Source organism: Protobothrops mucrosquamatus, unplaced genomic scaffold (genome assembly GCF_001527695.2).
Source record: "Protobothrops mucrosquamatus isolate PMUCROS unplaced genomic scaffold, P.Mucros_1.0 scaffold_146, whole genome shotgun sequence".
Classification (NCBI taxonomy): domain Eukaryota; kingdom Metazoa; phylum Chordata; class Lepidosauria; order Squamata; family Viperidae; genus Protobothrops; species Protobothrops mucrosquamatus.
In genome coordinates this window covers 297,769-320,617 of record NW_015386222.1, presented here as the reverse complement: position 1 = coordinate 320,617, position 22,849 = coordinate 297,769, and the positions used below count along the sequence as shown (strand labels likewise).

The 22,849-nt window shown below is 39.2% G+C and overlaps 1 protein-coding gene across 1 annotated transcript in view; it reads left to right on the top strand.

Moving 5' to 3' along the window:
• The first annotated feature begins 462 nt into the window (after positions 1-462).
• The window catches only part of ITGB4 (integrin subunit beta 4), a 58,466-nt gene continuing 36,079 nt past the window's right edge, over positions 463-22,849 (top strand). Inside the window, exons 1-15 of the mRNA XM_029284731.1 lie at positions 463-1,009; positions 2,215-2,297; positions 2,996-3,094; positions 3,793-3,997; positions 5,979-6,075; positions 8,979-9,150; positions 10,074-10,337; positions 12,782-12,871; positions 13,676-13,795; positions 14,905-15,069; positions 15,247-15,323; positions 16,509-16,720; positions 17,692-17,795; positions 18,769-18,864; positions 22,714-22,846. Of these exons, the coding sequence (XP_029140564.1) occupies positions 931-1,009; positions 2,215-2,297; positions 2,996-3,094; positions 3,793-3,997; positions 5,979-6,075; positions 8,979-9,150; positions 10,074-10,337; positions 12,782-12,871; positions 13,676-13,795; positions 14,905-15,069; positions 15,247-15,323; positions 16,509-16,720; positions 17,692-17,795; positions 18,769-18,864; positions 22,714-22,846 (1,996 nt within the window). The 5' untranslated portion in view covers positions 463-930. The remainder of the gene's footprint in view (positions 1,010-2,214; positions 2,298-2,995; positions 3,095-3,792; positions 3,998-5,978; positions 6,076-8,978; positions 9,151-10,073; positions 10,338-12,781; positions 12,872-13,675; positions 13,796-14,904; positions 15,070-15,246; positions 15,324-16,508; positions 16,721-17,691; positions 17,796-18,768; positions 18,865-22,713; positions 22,847-22,849) is intronic.

Sequence of the window (22,849 nt, the reverse complement as noted above, 5' to 3'; positions counted from 1 at the left end):
TTTTTTGACACCTTGCTAGGCGACTGGTGGTACTCGGATGTTGCCATATCCTAAAAGTGGTACAATGGGTGAAAAGGTTGAAAAGCCCTGATGTATAAAGTACTTGAAAGTTCACTACGTGAGCAGTGAACACTACATGAGCAAACTATTTGCAAGTTCACTAATGTGACCAGCGAGGATGCTTCATCATGCATGAATATGAGGTCTGTGCCTTTCTGTACAAAATATCTGCCCATTGTTCCTTCAGTGTTAGGAAGATGCTCTGATTCAGTTATCTTCTTTGAATATCAAAAGATCATATGAACTGATGCTGCATTGCTCCATACAGGCTGGTTTATACTGAAAATGGAATCTATATCCCTTCCCACTCATCTCTTTCTCTCCTCCAAGCAAGTTTCTTATATTTTGTGCCTGTGAAGAGTAGTTGGAAAGTGCAAAAGCAAAGCCTGGCAAAATCTCAGAAATTAAGTAGAATTTCCAAAAATTCAGATTTGGGACTTTAAAACTTTCCACCTCCTCTTATAAACAGACACAAATCCCTAAATTTTTCAAGCACGATACTTCATACTTGATAGAGACAAACTTAATTTTTAGTGTATATATTAACCATGCAGGAATTTCTGGTTGCTAGTTCATGGTTGCTCAGGAACGAGATGTTAATTTAGCTACATAATATTGCTGATTATCTCAGGTTATTCTGAGGTCTCTCGTGTCTGCAGCAGGGAATTTTCTATGCCAAACCCTTCCAAACAGCAGTGGTAAGAAACTTGTGGTTGTTCTCTATAACCCTTCCCTAATCTGATGGCTCCCAACTATGTTGGAATTACATCTTCCAGATTACAGAAAGCTACGTTAAAGGAATTCAAGAATTATCAGATGAGACTGAGCTGAGCTATTGCTGACTCCACAGTTTATGGTATTTCAGGAAAAATGGACAAGCTCTTGGGAAGGATGTGGTTCCAGCTGCTTCTGTTCTCCCTGCTTTTTATCTTAGGCCAAGGAAAGAAAAGTAAGTTCAAAAAGTACATTCTTGATTTCGCTTTCTTTTACTCCCCAAACATTCCTAAAATATCCCTTTGTTTTCAAATAAGACGTCTATATATACCATTGGTTCTTAGGCTAAGGTTAACTACCTCCAAGGAGATAATTTGGCCCTATCCTGGGGATAATGGAGCAATTTGTAATTGCTTGTTTGGGAGTCAAGGATTAAGTTTGGGATTGTTGCTGCTGAGATACTTATGTAAAAGAAGGGTCTTTTTTTGTGAGGGTAATGACATTATTTTAGACCAGGAAAAAGTCAAACCCCTTAAAGAACCAATGAATTGCTTTGCCATTTTTTGGTTGTATCTAGCACACTGCCGAAACGGTGAGAATCTAATCATGTGGATATTGCAAGCCCAACTAACATCCATCGTAACTTGATCCTTCCAGAATAGTTTAATAAGCCTTTTTTTACTATTGTGTACAGTTCTGATATATTTTTCTTGAGATCAGTAACTGAAACACTGAACCAACTTAACTTTACAGATCATAATAATTCCTGAATGCTATTTCTGTTGCCATTAAATTGTTCTTGCAATTAAGTCTTGAGAAGAGATATCATATAGAACAAAATAAACAACTTCCTTTTCAATATATTCCTTTAAAGTCTGTTAGAGCATTTGCAATGAAGCAATGCTCTCTTAATGTGCAGAAGCTAGAAGTAAATTAATGTAACAATGAATGCATTATGATCCTTCCCAATCCAGGCCATTTGCAGTTTGGAAGCATGCCTCTGCAGGCATCATAAAATCAGTGGCACTCCTAAATGGGAATTATATACTCTCAAAATTAAATAAGAATTAAAGGATTAGCATTTAAGATTTAATGTTAAAATGCAAAAATGGCTAAAGCCTCATATCCAATTGTATGAAAGATCAGTGTGGGCACCATGAAATTCTATGAATTTTACACTTGGAAATTCAACAATGATCATAATCATAATCATAATCGTCATCATTATCATTTGCACTAATATACAATTTTATGTGATTATGCTCCCTTTCTGAAAAAAATGAGAGCTCCTGGGAACAATATCAAATTTTGGTAAAAAAAAACAACAACAACATTGACACTGCAAGTTTGAAAGGGAATGATGGTATGACCACATTTTAGAACTTGCCTATTTCTAGACCATTTCGTTCTAACCTATTTGTTTGTTTGTTTGTTCTCTAGTTAACCGCTGTGTGGCTTCTAGGGCAAAAAGCTGCACTGAATGCATCCGAGTGAGCAGCAACTGTACTTTTTGCACAGATGAGGTAAAAGCTTTTCACAGGTATTGAGTATAGGACGATGTGAATTAAGTCACTGAAATTTGGCCATGATCCCTGTCCATTCAACATTTGACATTGATCTAATTATTTTATTAGTTATTCCCTCCACCTTCAGTCTGACAACATGGACTTCTTGCGTTGTTTCTCCATTTTAAGAACCAATGAAACCCATTAAAAACAAAAGAACAAATTAACAAAAATATATCCACAGATGCTTTTATAGTGATTTGATTGCCTCACTAGTACGCCTCAGAAACACTGAGAGGGAGGGCTATAGACTGTAAAGTATTCCCAACCTCACTGAAGTTTCCTCCAGGAGGTCTACATGGTTAATAACAAAAATAATTTTATTTTCTATGGGCATGCCTTCTTTGAAATTTGTGTCCTATTGGAGCAAACAACAACAACAACAGTTCAAATAAATTGTATTTGGAGGCTGAGAACTCAATCGGGGGTTGGAGAGATTGCCTGGTTACCTACTGTAGTGGCCACAATAACAGCCACTTTGTGATAATACCTACAACATAACATCTTCACAAGGCCAAATTCAGTAGGAGTGAGGTAGAATTTTTCAGCAAGCCACTAATTCTAAACTTAGCCTAATATTAAGGCAGAAGGTGAGTCCCTAAAGACAATTTGATTTTGAGCCTACTTTCTAAGCATACTAATTATTCTCATCCCAGAACTTCAAAGGTATCCGTTGTGATTTGGAAGATAATCTAAGGATCTATGGCTGCCAAAACAACATAAAACTGAAGTCTGGAGAGTTATTAAAGACAAGGGTGAGTAGAGGTACAGTGAAAGAGTGCTGGATATGAACATAAGAAAATTAACATATACCTGAATAATCTTCCAGAATAGCCCAATGCAAAAATTTGTCAGAAAAAAATTAACTTAAGTAGCTATTCTCAATGAAGTAATTTCTAATTAGTTAGAATGTTTTATTCATTTACTGCAACCATTTACAGGTGGTCCTTCACTTACAACCACAGTTGAGCCCAAAATTTCTGTTGCTAAGCAAGGCAATAGTTAAATAGGTTTTGCTCCATTGTTGTTAAGCAAATCACTACAGTTATTAAGTGAAACCTGTAATTACTAAGCAAATCTGATTTCTCCCATTGACTTTACTTGTTGGAAGCCTGCTGGGAAGGTTACAAATTGTGATCACATGACTCTCAGGACAGTGCAACTGTCATAAGTATATGCCAGTTGACAAACACCCAAATTTTGATCATGTGACCATGGGAATACTGCAACGGACATAAGTGTGAAAACCAGCCATAAGTCACTTTTTTCAGTGGCATTGTAACATTGAACGGTTACTAAACAAATGGCTGTAAGTTGAGGACTACCTGTATACTCATAGGGGATACTGTAATATTATCTTTGGAATCAGTCCATTTAACCAATCTGCTGTGATAGTCTTCTCTAAATCTTTTCAGGATCCCCCATTATGTATTACTGATATCTTCCCTGGCAGGATTTCCAAATTGATACAACTTTGAAGAAAGCACAAGTATCTCCACAGCACATATCACTCAAACTGAGAGCGGGTGATGAAGTAAACATTGTCATGAAGGTGTTTGAGCCCACTGAATTTCCTGTGGACCTCTACATTCTTATGGATTTTTCATATTCCATGTCTGATGACTTGGACAATCTGAAAGAAATGGGTCAGAAGCTTGGTGAGAGATTAAACCATCTCATTTTGAAAGCAGACTGAGACATTTGTCGGTTAATTCTCTGTGATTTTTCAAGGAAGTTGGCAAAGGAGGGAAACAAAATCTAAAACTAGCAGGTGGATTATATATGTGGCAGTTAAAAGCTGGCTTTTTTCTTGCAAACTTGATCTATTCCAGCTTCAGCATGGAATGTGAGACTAAGAGATCTATTCTCATTTGAACGGCTTCACTTGATTCTCCTCAGTTGTTTCTCATCATGGTGGTCCTCACATTCTATGCCTAGGTTAGATAATGGCTGCTAGGCAACAATAGAAGATGGGCCAGAGCTGGAAGGGGAGTTAAATGCATCATCAGTTTAAAGTTTTTGCGTTCCTACAAGAGATCCAAGTGCACTCCTTCCTGTATTCCACTGATCATTATCTGGCATCAATTTAGCTTTGAACTTTAGTTGACCACATTCTTGTGTATACGCTTGGATAAATCTTCTATGCTGCAATCTTACAAATGGTCCTGATTCTTTGCCCGTGACAGCAACCAAGCTAATTTGAAATAGTATGCAAGGTTAAAACTAGTTAGTATTTGGATGGGTAATCACCAGGAAATAATGTAGCTACCATGGAAACTAATAAAACATCCAAAAAGAACGCTATAAGAGTGCTTCTATATTGTTGCCAAATAACTACATGGGCTTCCATGGTTATTAACAGTCAAGCTCATCTCAAAGGGATATTTCTGTTCCTATGCGCGCGCACACACACACACACACACATACACACACACACATATATAATCAGAACAAAGTTGATAGATATGAAAAACCATGTTCTTGCTTTTGTTTATGTAGTATCAGCAAAGTACAAAAAGCACAAAAAGGGAATTTACTGCTGATTTAGAGGACTTAAATTAAGATAAAGCAGAGTGGGGGCTGAGAGGGGGAAGAAAACCATATGAGGAAGAAATAGAGAGATTAAAGTGAATAAATAATTTATACATAGGTTTAACTTTTGATGGGTTAAGGAATAGGGAACTTTAAAACATAAAGCCTCTTCACAGTTGTTTTCTATGATTAAAATGAATACATTTAGGATATCCTATGATAATTAGGATATAAAGCTATAGAGAGAGAGATTCAAACTTACCTAGGTAACCTACAATTAAATTCACAAAGAATGGTGAAAACTTAATAATTCATCTTCTAACCAAGGACCTAAGAATGATTAAGGTAGCATCTGAGGATGTGGGCTGTTCCAAGCAGTGTATTTTATTTTTGTAAAATTAAAATGTTCAAGTCTGATAAATTCAAAATTTCCAAATATTGAGAGGAACCTTTAGGTATTGTTCTAAGAGCTCAAATCACAATTACAGTACTGTAGCAATAAATTTCTTTCTCCATATGCATTAACTTCTATCTACAAGTTCTAGTATTTTGCAATATTGCCTTGTCTCAATCCTAACATTACCTGGTGGAATAGCAGTATCAATGAGCAGACTTTCTTACTCTTATTATTATTTTGGCGTCTTCAAGTCATTGACTGCCTAGGCTAGTCCCTTCAGTTTTCTTGGCAATATATTTTTTTAAGTAGTTTGCTATGGCTTGCTTCCTAGGACTGAAGAGAGTTACCCTGCTGGCTTTGTGCCTAAAGGGAATTTGAACGGATGGTTTCCCTGTTTCTAGCCTAGTGCCTTAACTACTATACCAGACTGGCTCTTATTACCATAATACTAATAAATAATTAAAAAAACAAGAATATATATTCAAATTGCCTTAAGGTTCCTTTGTAATACATTGGTGTTTTCTCTACATGGTCATAAACATCTCCCAGGTTTGCTGTAAATTTTAATTGGTTCCTGGAGTGAATGATTTCACTTCGTCTAACTCTACATAATATTTATAGTAACTGAACTCCATCATGGGATTATAAGATTTAATCTAAAGTTCCCAAATATTTTCCTCCTTTCTTCTTTCTTTCTTCTATCCTGCCAGCAAATTTCTTGAGGGAGGTGACGGATGACTATACTATTGGTTTTGGCAAATTTGTGGACAAAGTTACAGCACCACAGACAGACATGAGGCCCACAAGGTCAGTAGTAGTGATGGATCCATTGGAAATGAACTATTCAGGATCCATGGAATATTTTTTTTTTGAAAAAATTAAGGCTTTTATCTAATCTGTGATCATCTAGTCCCATGTTTCTTCCTCAGACAGTGCTTTCTTACTTTCTTGCAATATTCTTCGTATACCCAAATCTTGTAGATATCAATTAACACACTGTTGATAGATGTGCTCTCACTCAGAATTCCTTTGTTTTTAATTCTGCCAACAATTCGTCAGTTGAATCCATTTCGTTCTATGGATTTAGGATCGGTTTGATTAATCCCTCAACAAAACTTCTCTTTAATATCCTTTTTAAGAAGCCTATAAAAGTCTCAGTGAATATAGCTTCATTAAAGCTAGATTAGCCATTTTGGATCTAATTCTCACTAACAGAGATGAAATGATAGAAGGTGTTGAAGCCACAGGAACCTTGGGAGGAAGTGATCATGCAATATTGGAATTCAACATTATGGAAGCACAAGCAATAGAACACAGTCAAACTAGAGTCTTGGACTTGAAGAGAGCTAATTTCAATAAACTTAGAGCTTGGGAAGGATTTCATGGATGAGAATCCTCAAGGGGAAAACAACTCAAGAAGCTTGGGAAATTTTGACAAGTGAGATTATAAAAGCCCAGTCTAACACAATACCAATGAATAAGAAAAATAACAGCTCTCAAAAGAAACAAGCATGGCTGTATAAAGAACTCTCTGATAAATTGAAAGACAACATGGACAAGTATAAAAAGGGGAAAGAGGGGAACATAACTAAGGCAGAATATTAGCAAATAGCCCGAGCCTGCAAAGATGAAGTGAGGAAAGCTAAGACTCAAAATGAACTAAGGCTTGCGACCAAAGTCAAAAATAACAAAAAAAAAGCTTCTTTCAACATATAAAAAGTAAGAAGAAAGTGAAGGAAATTATTGGTTCATTAGTGGGGGAAAGTGGCAAGAAGGTGACAAGCAACAGGGAGAAAGCAGAACTATTTAACTCATTTTTTGCATCTGTCTTTACACAAAGGGAAAAAACAGACCAACCTACCAAAAATAGTGCCATAAAAAACAGAATAGAAACACAAGTTAAGATAGGCAAGAAAACAGTAAGTGAGCACCTGTCCAGCCTAGACGAGTTCAAATCGCCAGGACCAGATGGATTACACCCCAGGGTTCTCAAGGAACTGGCAGATGTGATCTCAGAACCATTGAACTATATTTTTCAAAGATCCTGGAGCACTGGGGAACTACCGGAAGACTGGAAAAGAGCTGATGTAGTTCCCATCTACAAAAAAGGAAAAAAATGGACCCAAGAAATTACAGACCTATTAGCCTGACCTCAATACCTGGGAAGATTCTGGAAAAGATAATCAAACAACAAATCAGCAAACACCTAGAGGCATACAGAGTCATTACTAAAAGCCAACATGGGTTTGTCAAAAACAGATCATGCCAGACAAATCTTATTGCATTCTTTGACAAAATTAGTGGATCAGAGGAATGCTGTGGATATAATTTACTTGGACTTCAGTAAGGCATTTGATAAAGTAGATCACAACCTACTATTTGTAGCTGGCAGGAATAGCCAACACTCCAGAAGACAGGCTTAGGATACAGGAGGATCTGGACAGACTTGAACACTGGGCGCTATCTAACAAAATGAAATTCAATGGTGAAAAAAGTAAGGTTCTACATTTTGGCAAGAAAAACCAAATGTACAGGTATAGTATAGGGGGTACCTTGCTCAATAGTAGTAACTGTGAGAGGGACCTCGGAGTCCTAGTGGACAATCACTTAAATATGAGCCAGCAGTGTGCTGCAGCTGCCAAAAAGGCCAACACAGTGCTGGGCTGCATTAACAGAGGAATAGAATCAAGATCACATGAAGTATTAATACCACTTTACAATGCCTTAGTAAGGCCACACTTGGAATACTGCATCCAGTTTTGGTCACCACGATGTAAAAAAAGATGTTGAGACTCTAGAAAGAGTACAGAGAAGAGCAACAAAGATGATTAGGGGACTGGAGGCTAAAACATATAAGGAANATCATCATCATCATCATCATCATCATCATCTCACAAAGGGGTAAATAACAGTGTTTTAATGGCCCCATGAATAGACAGTTTGGGTAATTTGGCTTAATCTTGCCCAAGCAAGTCTGATAACTACTTGATGACTCATCCATTTGTAGAAAGGGACACTTGTTTGGGGTAGTTGTTTTTTTCATCACTTTGAGGTGAAACTGAAGAAAATACACAGAGAACCAAGTTTGCTCTTTTAAAGAAATCCTATGATATTGTATGGAATTTTCTAGCAATTGGAAAAGGAACAGGAATGTTAAGGTTAAGAACCCTTCATTTTAGCCTCTGTGTGCATGGGTGTATTTGTGTTATTTTATAACCTTATAATATAAAAATGTATTATCATGTGTTATCAAGCAAAAATAACAGGAACAAATGGCAACATTCTGAGAAACTGAATTGGTGCTCCAATGCCTCATTACTCAGAAGTAGGATACATACATAAGCAGTAGCAATGTTAAGCCTCATTGTCTTCTACTTCTATAAAATGTTTGCTTATCACAGCTTATTCTTATAGCTCATTGGTTCTTTGGGGAGTTTCCTATATTGTGTTAAACCTTAAAGCCTAGTTTACAAATAACAATGGCTAGCTTGCATATTGTGCTGCAAATGACAAAGCTGAATTTGTTTTAGTGTGAGATTTAAATGCAATCTCTTTTTTACTGTTTAAATAGAAACTATTCTGCTCAAATTCATTGCATTAAATAGTGTGGTAAACAAGAAGCTGTTTGTGCAAAGGATCCTTGTTTAGGATGTCGGATAACCAGGTTGGTGGTAGTTACCAATTAAAATTGTCTGTTCTTTTGCTTTCAGATTGCGGGAACCTTGGTTTAATGCTGATCCGCCTTTCTCTTTTAAGAATGTCATCCGTCTAACCAATGATATTAATAAATTCAGCCAGGAACTGATGAAGGAACGTATATCAGGGAACTTGGATGCTCCTGAAGGTGGCTTTGATGCTATATTGCAGACAACTGTTTGCAAGGTAAACAGAGAGAATACTGAAGATGGCATAGATATAGTGGTTCTCTATAAAGGGTAAAAACTGTCTTAATTGCATACCAAACTGGGAGAGCAGTAGGAAAATCTAGGCCAAATTTTTGCTTTAAAAAAATCCACAGACAGCTTTGTTTGCACTTTGATAAGAAAATGGGCGAGCTTTGGAGTTAGATATTGTGGAGACTGTTTATTTTATTGACTTATTTTTCACATTTTTGAACTACTCGTCTCCCCCAGAGATTGTTGCTGTTATCAAATTCTGCTATTATCAGCTTCTACCTGCAGTTAGGATATTATAGTCCGAATACCAACTAAACTTTTATAAAGGTCAGGGGAAAAACAAACTTGTCTAGTGCCTAATAACATTTGTAAATTTAGGGAGCTGAAGAGTTCATTGCTGAGGAGAGAAGATAAGCATGAAATTCCAAATATATGACACTGTTATTTTTCTCAATTAACCCTGGTGTAAGCTTCATTTGAAAGACATAGCAGGTGGTTACTAATATTCCTGGAATAGCATATTTCTCAAAAGTCATCACGAAAGGCCTTTCTGGGCTTCCGGCAGCTATTCCCACTATTCCTCTTGGCACGTGGAGAAAGTACACTTTAATTTTTATCTTTTTTATGAGGATTATACATTATATCACTTGGGAAAGTAAAATTGGACACTTTTGCTTTTTTAATTTTTGATGATTTGGGGTAGGGTTTTTTGTTTTTTTTTTGTTAACAGTTATGTGTGCTATCCTTATTTTCTACTGAAAATGTGCAAAACATTGTCCTGCTGGGATTCAGTAGTTTTCCATCAAATTTAGAAACACGATTCAGGAGGGCAGAAGCTGCCAAAATGAGGCTTAGGGCTGTGATTTACCCAGCTCCACTCTACATCTTAGACTTTCCTTATTCCTGCAGGAGAATATTGGATGGCGGAATGACAGTGCTCATCTCCTGGTCTTCTCCACTGAGTCGGCTTTCCATTACGAAGCTGATGGCGCCAACGTCCTTGCTGGAATCCTGAGAAAGAACGATGAAAAATGCCACCTGAATCAAGCAGGGACTTACACCTTTGATACCAAGCAGGATTACCCCTCTGTGTCTACCCTTGAGCGCCTGCTGAGGATGAGTAACATCAACCCTATTTTTGCGGTCACCAACCACTCCTATGATTATTATGAGGTAAAAGATGCCGTTAAGCAGGAAAAAAGATGGGAACTTGGGAGTATAAAGGAACAACCCCCAAGGGAACTAGCTCACCTATTTATTCGTAAGGCAAGAAGCTGAGTTCTCTTCCTATGGGAAGATTTGGAATTAAAACATTAAAAAACAACAACAACTAGTAATTCTTCATTAAAAGAGAGTTCTTTCCATTTGTCCCTACAGAGTAGAAAGGAGCCTTGTCCATATTTCCTGGCATCCAGAAAATCAGCTGAGAAATCACTAATTAATTTTGTGAGAAAGGAGTAGTCTGATCCCTGCTAGTTTTGTAGGCCAGGAAATTGAAGATTGCTTGCAGGAACTCAGGAAGGGGGGGAGGGGCAGGTTGAACTTTAATAGTTTAGAATTCAGTGTTTCTCAATGCTGGCTGTGGAATTCTGGGAGTTGAAGTCCACATGCCTTAAAATTGTCAAGGTTGAGAAACACTGGTTTAGATCAGGGATGTCAAACTGCTGGCCCACGGGCTGGACGTGTCATGAGGAAACCGCACCCACCCATTGCCCGCAATGGGGAAAAAGTCGTGCGATGTCGTGCGACGTCACGTGACATCGCAAGTTTGACATGTCTAGTTTAGATGTATGTCAGTGTAGCAGCTGAATGCCTAACTTCAGGTATAAGTAGTCCTTGACCTATGACCAGAAGTGAGCCCAAATTTTCTGTTGCTGAGCCAGACAGTTAAGTGAGTTTTGCCCCATTTTACAACTTTTCTTGCCACAGTTGTTAAGTGAATCACTGTGGTTGTTAAATTAGTAACTTAACAGTGAATCTGGTTTCCCCACTGACTTTGCCTGTCAGAAGTTTGCAAAAGGTGATCACATGACCACAGGGCACTGCAACCATAATAAATACATGCCAGTTGCCAAGCGTCCAAATTTTGATCACATGACTATGGGGATGCTGCAAGGTCATAATTGTGAAAAACTGGTCATAAGCCACTTTTTTCAGTGCCATTGTAACTTCGAACAGTCACTAAAAATGCTTGTAATTCAAGGACCGCCTGTATATATCTGAAGAATATATATGTATACACTGAATTGGGGAATGAAATATCCTTGTATCTGATTTCCCAAAGCTACTATGTGCTTTTTGCAGTGCAGTGGAGACACCCAGCGGCTAGCTAAATAATCCATGTTAGAGGTAACTCAAAGATATCTTGTCTTTTACCTCATAACTCTTGACCCATAGATAGGCCAAAATTGTATTATGACATCTAAGGTTGGTCTGCTTCTATTTCCTCCATCCTATAGTGATTAAACCTTTTGTTTTATTGTTTTTTGGATTGAAAAAAAAGATATTTATGCCAGTAGATTCAAGTCTAGCTTGCCTCTTTGAACAATATCCTTCCATTTACTTTCTTTAGACCATGGACAATGTTCTTAGGAGTTTTTTTTTCTGCTGAAACATCAGGGAGAATATCTTTACCTCTTTCTTCTGGTCCACTTTCTCAGTCTCAATCATGTGGTACTACGTTTTATTTGTAGGAAAGAAAACAAAGGCGTGATTTGGAAAATTGTCTTTTGTTTTTGTAAAGCAACTAGTAGTTTCTTAGATAATGAAAAAGCCTAGGGAAAAGGCTAAATACCCCAGCCTTCCTATTGTACTGTACATGTGTCCAGTGGTGGGATTCAAATATGTGAACAACCAGTTCTCTGTGTAGATGTTGCTTCCAGAAGTCTGTTCTGGGCCTGGGCAACAAAAAATTAGCTACTGGTTCTGCAGAACTGGTGCGAACCGGCTGAATTCCACCACTGCATGTGTCTAAACCAGTCTTTTCTTCCTCTATGTGCTTCTCCAAGGTGAATTGGGGGAATTTTATTCAGAAATCAAACTCTTATTAAAAGGATGTTGAAACAAAGGTGAATAGAGTCTACCCAATGGGGTTTTTTGTGTCATTTACTTTAAAAGGACAAGCCATTGTATTTGCACACTTCAGTAAAGGCTAAAGGAAAGTATTACATTAGAATCCAGGGAAAGAAATCAGGGGAAATTTTTGCAGCATTGTAACTGGTGATTTGTCTTTCTCTGCAGTTAGTCATAATAACAATCTATATAAATAAAAATGTAAATGTTCGTTTGTTCAAAATCTTAAATCTCCGAAAGTTCTTCACCGATTGCTTTGAAATTTTGACACAACGTTGCATTCGAATACGCACGTGTTTTTATATACCTATATTATATAGATGTCACACCTGTGACAGGTAAAAACATGCTTTTTTGAAAAACAGTGCCATCTGTTGGACATAATTTAACCAGACTGAGCCACAGCAACGCGTGGCTGGGTACAGCTAGTAGAACAATAAGAATAACTGTTCTATGTGCTTGGTTTTCTTAATATTTTTAATTCATTTTGTGCTTACAATATTAAATTATTATATTATAATAAATAAATAGTATTTTTTTATTAGAAACTGCAGAAATATTTTGCAAATTCTGAAATTGGGAGGCTTCAAGAAGATTCTTCTAACATTGTGGAATTGATCCGTTTGGCTTTTAAGGTAAGAAGCAATATCTGATATTTTATGCTGTAACTTTTTGGGATAACACAATTCTCTTATAATTCCCCATAAATGATTTACTCACTCACATTTCATTCTTGCAATTTGTTCTTGAAGCAGCTTTTATTTCAGCCAATTCGTAAAGTATTTCCAGGCAGGTGGCAATTAGATGATATAAATCAGGGGTGTAAAAACTGCGTATCTCAAAAAGGGTTGCCTGTGGAGTTGTACAATAAATGTAGGCTCTTAGTTGCATTCAGAGGGATTGGTGGGGATTAAAAGACAGATAAACCCCCATTCAGTTTTTAAATGATAATTAATAACAATATTTATAAAGCACTTCAATCTATATAACTCTGGATAGATTATATGAGCAAATGAATATAACATGGCTATCTCCTTCCCTAAAATCAGAATTACAAATAATAATTTAAAAACAGAAACAGAAATAATATAAATGTGTACTAAAACATTCTACTGAAATAAGCTTGTAATGAGGGCCTTCCTAAACTTACAGAGGGGAAGGACCAATTATACCTTCAGGGAAGCGTGTTCCATAAAGTGGGGGCCACCACTGCGAAGATCTGGTTTAGTCCCATTAACCTCTTATAACGGAGGGACCAAGAGGAGGCCCTTTCTCAATGTTCATACCAAATGGTCAGAATCATGCTTGGCAAGGCATTTCCTGACATATCCCTGTGCTATGGTTGGATATTGTTGATTGACTGCAGTAACTCAAATTATGAAATCAGTGGTCTGAATCCATTCCAGTTCTGTATGTTTTCTTTCCATCTTTTTCCCCAGAACATTCGTTCCAAGGTGGACGTTCGAGTTTATGATATCCCAAAAGCCATGAAAACTGAAATAGCCTTACAAAATGAAAATATAGTGTCTGGTTCATTACATAATGTTCAAGGTGTATTGGTAAGCTTTCTATTTTGCATTTCTATCTCTTAATGATTTACAGTTAAAAACAAAAAACTCTTGATTTTGGAAAGGCATTTAGCTCCTTTGGCTAAAGGGGCCTTCTCTGAGTTCAGAAATTTGTATAACTTAAAGCAACAGGAAAAAAACTGGGAGCTACTGCGGTTCCTGAACCGCTTTTTTTTTTTTTTTTTTTTTGCAGCATTTCAAGATTGCACTGCCAAAATTCATTGACAGATTCAAAGTGCAATTTCCTCCCAAATCCCACGTATGCTAAACACGTGTTACACTTTCCAGTAAATCTGGGATAACTGAATCAGCAAATTCCACATCAGAAATCTGAACATTTAAAAAAACAAAATAAACCAAAGCATATCTCTACTGGAGTAGCATCATGGTATCTGTGCCCATTCCTGCTGCTGAGGATATCCCTGCTCAAAAGAGCGCCCTCTGGCTGTAAACAATTAAGAACAGTCTATGTCTCTCATATCATCATCTCAGGTTGAGCCACTGATATAACCTGTTGATCCCTGAAGATATCTATTGAAGATTCTGGATTTGTATTAATTTCTGATAGAATATAAATCAACTTTATTCCATAATGACTGTGGCAGTAAATAAACCCAGCTTCAGTGCCATGCCAGTAGGTTTAATAGTGTTGGTAATTGGCTGTTTCGATCAAGAAGAGTAGTGTCCCAAATCCCAGATCATCTTTGCATTTTATAGGATTGTTGTAACTCCATCCTAGCTTTGCTTGAGGGATTGGGAGGCAAAACAGTTAGTAAGAATAGCTTTGGAAGCCTGCGCTTCTTGCATCCTCTTTTCAAACTCAAGAGAAGAAAATCTTATTTCCATGTTTCTATCCATTCAGCTTTTGACCTAATTCAGGAGGAAAGAACCCACTAGTTATTTTGAATTTTAGTTCCCATTGGTCCCCAGTTATCCATGCCAGAAATAAAGAATCATGCAGTTATAAAATAAAACATCCAGTGGACCTCAAGAACCCCAATAGATCTATCTCTAGTCTTTCAGTTCCCAAATTTGTGGATAAAATTGCTTCTTTTTCTAAATGAATTCAGAAAAGGTACAGGCTTCTCTCTTCTCTTCAGAAAACCTTCAATGTGCATTTGAAAACTAATCACTTTGATGACAAGCATATCTGTGATCTCCCAGAGAAGGAACGGAAAGGTATTATCCACATTAAGCCCTCCTCTTTCGGTGACACAATGGAGATTGATGCCTCAATTCTCTGTGACACCTGCTCCTGTGAAAAGGTAGGTTCTTTTCCTCTTCTTTGATTAGCAGTTCTGAGAATTGTTCTAGACCTGGACAATATGTGACACAAGAAATTTAACCTTGGTCTGAGCAATTTTTACTAATAGAAATTGTAAGATTAAAGGATGTTATGTGTGTGGAATGAGGTCCAGTAATGTCTTCTTGCTTGTTTGCAGAATCAGGAAGTTAGCTCACTAAAGTGCTTTAACAATGGAAATTTTGTTTGTGGACGATGTGTGTGCAATCCAGGCTGGTAAGTAGTATCACAATTAGGTTTTTCTTTCAGTGTGGGGCCCATTGTCTTTCCTCTACCAGAAAGTTTATGCCTTTCTTCTCCAAGAACAAGAAGTGTAGATGAAACGGAGAAACTGATAACAGGGTCAATTCTCTTCTTGCCCCTCAGAAAGTTTTTTTTCCCATGTTTTAGATAGTGTCCACATATATATTTTTATTCATATATTTTAAAATTATATATTTTAATATTTATATTTTATATACACTTATATAGATTTATGTAATTGGTGGCTCACAACTATTAAAAATAACAGAACAATAAAAAATATAAACAAAAATATTCAACCATCCTAAAACCATTATTACACTAGTCAAACACAAAATATAATCCGCTTGCTGGTTAATACAAGTAATACATCCCATTTAATATAATCTTTGGAAAGGCTCACTGCTACCATTTGACACTAAAGGACGGTGGCAGTGCCTTACCTTTCCTAAAGGCCCGAAGGATAGGGGGCCAATCTAAGTTCCAGTCTATATCCCAGTATATATTGTATATCAGGTACGTGAATTCAAATCCCAGTAAAGGTTTGAACACATCTAGAAGATTATCATATAGTACTTACTCCATATACTGTATTTTCCGGCGTATAAGACGACTGGGCGTATAAGACGACCCCCGACTTTTGAGAAGATTTTCAGGGTTTAGAAAGTCGTCTTATACTCCGGAAAATACGGTAGTTAGCCAAGTTTGTTGTAGTGGCTAGGGGATCAGACTATAAACCGGGAGACTGAGGTATGAAGCCAGCTAGGTAACCTTGGGCTAGTTACTTTCTCTCTGCCCTAAGAAGGAGGCAATGGCAAACCAATTCTGAAAAACTTTGCCAAAAAACTGCAGAGACTTGTCTGGATAGTCTCTAAGAACTGGACACCATTGAATGTAAGGGGGAGAAAAAAACTATATAGAAGCTACCTATGCTTGGCTAAGTCCCATGTAAGAGTAAAAGTAATCAAATGATGTCTGCTAAGGACAGTAACAAATATAGCAATTTATAAAGCACTTTATGCTATTCGTCAAAAATGAAACCAGACCTATCAATAGTCAAATACCCTAAATCACTTGGGCTTCTAATTAGCTGTACAAGATGTTATATCTCTGCATCTTGTGGCTATTCTCACACTTGACCTCTTCTCTCTTTGACAGGCGGGGGGACCTGTGTAATTGCTCAACATCCTCCATAACTGATACTTCAGCCTGCACACGACCTGGAGATGAAGAACCCTGTTCTGGCAAAGGCGAATGCCTTTGTGGGGCCTGTGAGTGTTATTCTGAAGATCTCATCCAGCGTTATGAAGGACGGCATTGTGAATTTGACACCTTGCAGTGTCCCCGCACTTCTGGATTCCTCTGCAATGGTGAATCTTTGGGGAGGGCAAAATGTTGCACGCTCCGCCCTCAGTTCATTCAGATTCAGCCTTGTGAACTACTAGCAGACAATTCTTAAATGGATCAGGAATACTGGAGTAGCTTTGGCCAATTTGGGGGGTCTCTGGTGGTATTGGAGTCCCTCACCCCTGGAAGAAGTTGAAGAAGAGTGATTTTGAGGGCATGTCCCATTGTTGATAAAGGTTCAGAATAGCTTGCCCAGACAAGGTGCTACAGTGATAAAGTTTAGAATAACTGGAGATTTCTAGCGGCAGTAATCTCTTTTTTTTCCAGATTAGACCGTGTGTTATATTATTTATGGAGCATGCAACTAAAAGAAAATATTAATAAGAGGAAACACCAGAATTCTAATAGGGATTGCAAGAATGCAAGTTGGGCAGAGTTCAGTCACTTTAGAATCCCCCCCCCCCCCGGCTAGTTATTTTCATTCAATTCATTCTATCTCACAAGTTAGGAATGATTAATTGATTATGTGCCATCAAAACATCGTCAACTCTCAATGATCACTTAGATACCTCTTCCACATTTGTGTAAGGAATGACTCTATGCATATTGCTTTAACTTATTAGAAGAAAAGTGAGATATAATTATAGCAAATAGACAGTTGGCCCCAGTTGTATTCTTGTTCAAACTGAATCTCTAGTTGTATGCAGAAGTGTTTTGAATGTCCATATGTTTTCTTTGAGGGCTTTTTAGAATGCATCAGGCACACGCACAAAAGCAAACACAAAGGGGGAAAAAAAGATGTTTTATTCATGCATTCTTGTCACCTTTGCTTAGCTTAGCTGTAAAGATATGTATCCTATTTCTTTGTGAACTGCCTCCATACTGCTAATAGGTGAGTTAAGACTTCATTAATAATAGAAACATAAAAACAGACCGGCTACGTAGGTAAGTTGGCTCTAAATGTCTTGTGCTGATGCTACCTGTCTCTCTATAGACCGGGGACAATGCTACATGGGCCAGTGTGCATGTGAAGCTGGTTGGGAAGGCCCCGGCTGTGAATGTCCCACAAGCAATGAAATCTGTGTCAGCAGCAATGGGGTGAGTAAATTGTCCATCCAGACAAGCTATCAGAAGAGGTCATAAGAAGAAAATAAAATATTGGTTGTCCCCGCACCCCAATCCCATGTTGGATGCAGAAAGTGTTTAATATGGCAATCCGTGTGAAAATCTGCCAATATATATAGTTATTACAAAGTTAATAAATTGGAGATGGAATCCAGTATTGTCAATTCAGCTTAAAAGGAATCATTGGATTAGATCTCTAGTGAGGTATGGCCAGCTTGACAGTTGATCTTATTGCTGTTTGTATAATCTGTGATCCTTGGATAAAAACAGGCAGAAGAACGGTCTTTCCCTCTCTTTTAAATGTTTCCTGGTAATGGAAAGAGATCTGTCGCTAAGATCAGGTAAAGCCATCTATTTAGTGGTGGGATTCAAATAGGTGAACAACCAGTTCTCTGTATGGATGCCACTTCCGGAAGTTCCTTTTGGGCCTGGGCAACAAAAAATTAGCTACCGGTTCTGCCGAAGTGGTACAAACCAGCTGAATCCCACTACTGGTGTAGTAATCAGTGCTCAGTCATTGCAGGGTGCAAATATGGCTGACCGCCTTCGCAGCGTTTATTCTTTTATACAGGTTTCCAAGCAGCAAAACTTTAACATGGCAATAGCGTAGCAATAGCATTTTATTGGTTAAACTCCTTACCAATCCTTAAGAAGATATCAGCTAGGAGGCCCAGCCAGGGAGCAGTTTCTACCACATCCTGTTGATGTAACCTAGCTGATATCATGTGAACCAGGTGATATCATGTACCAGCCTGGGGTAGTTTCCCACATTGCCATGGGGATGTGAATGGATGAGATCATGTAGAGAGAAGAGGCACGCAGGCTTTGGGGGGGGGGCAGTTGGCTGCACACGACCTCTACCTGGCCCCTATCTATACACACGGGATCTGTTGCCTCCGTGTATGCAGTAAAGAAAAAGCTGAACAATTACTTTGCTCTCTTGTAGCTGATTTGTAATGGACGAGGGAGATGTGAATGTGGTATATGCCTCTGTGATAACCCCACTGCCCATACTGGTCCCACCTGTGAAACTGGATATTCGGTAAGTGCATGAAAGTGCACATTTGTTAAGCAAATGACTATGACTATTAATACTGTTGCTATATTGTACTAGGAAAAGTTGGTACAAGAACTGTTGTGTAATGGGAACAGCGAGGCATTGAAGACACGGAATTGAATTAACAGCTCTTTATTAGGTTCTCACAGAAGTAAGCTCTAGTCTAGCAGCTGCTTGACTTATATTTATACAGACCGCCACTAGGTGGCGGCCAATCAGTTTAAAGTACTCATTCCCGCCTAAAACAAAAGGCTTAAAGTTATACAGACAGACAGTCTATAATTCAAATGGAACTATCAGTTAACTGATAGATGCCAGAATGTGGATAACTACAGGTACCGGATACGCATGCTGCTGTAGTGCCTTATTAATAGTGCACTTATAATCAGCGCAAATGCGCACCTCTTTGTTAGGCTTGACCAGTGTCACTATGGGGGTTTCTCACACACAGCTGTCAATGGGTTGCAAGACTCCCTGTTGAACGAGCTTATCTAACTCTGCATCAATCTTGGGCTTAAGGGCAAAAGGCACTCTACGAGGCTTTACTCTGATTGGGGCTACGGTTGGGTCAAGGTGGAGAGTAATTGGTGCTCCTTTGTACTTCCCTAACTTGGGACTGAATATGTCCACAAACTCCTGGCAGACAGCTGCCAAATCCGCTGTTTGGGTTCTGTTGATGCCAGTCACATGTATGCACAGGGCATCAAACCAGTCTAAGCCGATTAGGCTTGTTCACTGGCCTTCCACTACCACGACACTGAGGGGACCCTCAAACTCTTTGAATGTCACTTTTATCGTAGCTTCTCCTTTAACCGCTATGTGGGAGTTTTGAAAATCTGTCAAAACTAAATCTGATGGCTTGAGTCTGACTCATTTTCCGCCATGTCTGCAGATAAAATTAAAAGTCTTATAGGAAATTATAGACACAGCTGATCCAGTGTCCAGTTCCATGGAGCATGGAACTCCTTGCAGCTTGACTTTTAGTCTAAGCTTTTATTTTAGGGGGCGATGAGCTCCAGTTCTGAGGATGCTCCTTCTTCCGGAGCAAAATCCTATTCTATTCTGCCCCGGGACCCCATTACCTCTCCTGGGGAAGTCTTTGCGTGGCGATTCCCTCTGGCAACCTTTACAGAGGTCAAACAGAGGTTTGCCACATGCTTGGCACACAGCTGTGCGAAACTGGCATTCTGAGCGCTGGTGTCGTCCTCCGCAGCCCTGACAGCTAGGGAAGAAAACTGCTTTGTCAAGCGGCTGCTGCCTTCTTTCTGGGATCTTCTGCATCCGGTCGATCTCAATGTCTACGTCTGGGTCTTCTGTTCTCTCTGACTCTTCATGACGCACAGCCGTCTGGCTGGGGAAATTCTTTGAGGGATGTAAAGCCTTGACGGCTCCACCTGCGGCCTCTTCTGTCATCACTTCTTTCAGTGCGTCCTGGAATGTCAGGGTTTCTTTAGCAAACAGCCTCTGCTGTAAGTCTCTGCTTCTCAAGCCACATACCAGTCAGTCCCAGAGCCAGTCCTCTAGGTTGGGAAAATTGCAGAGCCGGGACGCTTGGCGTAGGGCGGCCACAAATTCAGCAACGGTTTCACCTGGTTGCTGTTCTCTCTGCTCGAACGTGTGTCTGTATGCGATAATGGACAGTCTAGGTTCGAAGTGCTCCTTGAGTCTTCGTTTTAAGTCAGCGAAGGTGACTGACTCCAATGTAGCAGGAGCGACTAGGTTCTCCACTATATCAAAGGTGACTTGGCCACACACACACAACAATCTTGCTGTGATGACCCAGGGCCCCGAACGAAGGCAAAGCAATTAGCTGGTCAGAACAATTGTCTTTGTAAGCACTGCCAACGTTCACCCAACAGCCCCTACATATGCTGGCACAAGTTCAATAAAACAGTCAGGGAAGTTTACACAGTTCTTTAAAGTAAAACAGGTAACAAACAAACGTATAATCCTTTCAACTCCCAGCTTGCCTGTGAACTGCAAACTGCACACCGCAGACAGCAAGGAGAAATCAGCAGGAAGCAAACTTGGTCCAAAATACAAAGTGTCCAAGTACAAGAGTACACTATCACAAGAGTTCACATTTGTTCCCGGCAAATGCCCCACCCCACAGCATCTCCTTAAATCCTACTCCCCAGGTGTGCCTTGTGGAGTGGGGCGTGATGCTCTCCTCCCGAGCAAGTGAACCTGCCTCCATTGTTCCCTCCTCCTCTCTGCTCTCCTTGCTCTGGGATCTGGGGGGGAGGGGCCTTGCTCCTCGCCTGAACTCTGCCTTCCCTGTTCCAAACTTGAAGGGCCCTGGCCTGCTTCAGCCTGCTCCTCCCCACAGTCCTCTGGAGCCACAGACACCCCCTCCTGGGCCTCAACAGGGAACTCCATGTCGTCCTCAGAGTCAGGCTCAGACGGAGGCATGACACTTGCAGCTTTTAAATTATCTTCTCTGACCTGGTTCACTCTGAAGTAGTTTTCTACTCTTGAGACATACGAACTCAATCATTCGGGGTGTGTTACGTCAAACTCTGAAAGCTTGCCAACTTTGGCCATGGCTGGCTGTTACGGCGTCTCCAATGCCTTATGCTGCTAGGGCTTCTGTGAGTTTCCTAGGGATGGGTCCCAAGGAATGTGTTATCTCCAGCATTTGCATACTGGCAGGCAGAAGGGGGGAACGTGGTTCCAACCAGGGCACTGATGCCTGGTCTTACCCCTTAGTGACTTAGCTCTTTCCTCCTAGCAGCATATCCCACCTTCATCACCATTGTTGTGTAGTGGGAACAGTGAGGCATTGAAGACACGGAGTTGAATTAACAGCTCTTTATTAGTTTCTCACAGAAGCGAGCTCTAGCAGCTTCTTGACTTATATTTATATGGACCACCGCTAGGTGGCAGCCAATCAGTTTAAAGTTCTCATTCCCGCCTAAAACAAAAGGCTTAAAGTTATACAGACAGTCTGTAATTCAAATGGAACTATCAGTTAACTGTTTTTTATAACAGACCTTATGATTTAACTAAATACATAACAAGAACGTATTATTTATGTTCCTTTATCTGAATCACCTTGCCTTTTCATAATGCAATTATGTTGTTGATAGCATCCATTACGCAAATATACTGTAAGCCTGCACAAATATAGCCACAAAAGCACACGCTCTTTCTTCATCTGTCAATATTAACTCTTCCTGAATCCAGGAATGACTGTCCCTATCAATCAATGAAACAATCAATCAGAACAATAAAATTTAAAGAATACCTACAGGAGTGGCAAAGCAGATACGCATGATTTGCTAGGATAAACTATGCAGCTTACTTTTGAGTGGTGAGAAACTAAGGTTGCCGATGTTTACTGGGGATACAGTTGTTTTTGAAGGAGGCACTTCAGGGATATAAGGCGTATTTTAATATGCATAAGAATAGAAGTTCACATTATTAATTCCCCAGCAGAATCAAGTTCCCTGTTAGATTGCTTGGGAAACCTTGCTTTTTTGCAGAAGGCTTTATCTTCTATCTGCCAGTTCCCAATCAGGATGGCATTTCTTTTTCTATGGGAGGTTCCCTCACTCACCCCTTCTTCTCCACTGGCTTCATTCACAAGACTGCATCTCACATGATAAGAGTATTCCTTGCTTGGGGCATGTACTGTCCTTTCTGATACTTTTTAATGTGATAAATGCTCTGAATGCTGTAAGCTGCCCAGAGTCACTTCGAAGCAAGGTGGGCAGTAAATCAATTTAATAAATAAATATCCATCTCTCCAGTCCTCACTATCTATTGGTGCTCATCATTAATCTAGAACTGAAGGTTTTGTCTGCCTTCTCATGCTTTCTCCCTCGTCTCTAGGCTTTCCAGCGGGTATGTGAGGAAGAATTCCGAAGTTGTGTCCAGTGTCAGGTTTGGCAAACTGGAGAGAAGAAGGGACAGAAATGTTCAAAGTGCCAGTTCAAGATCAAGCTGGTGGATGAATTGGATCAAGGTA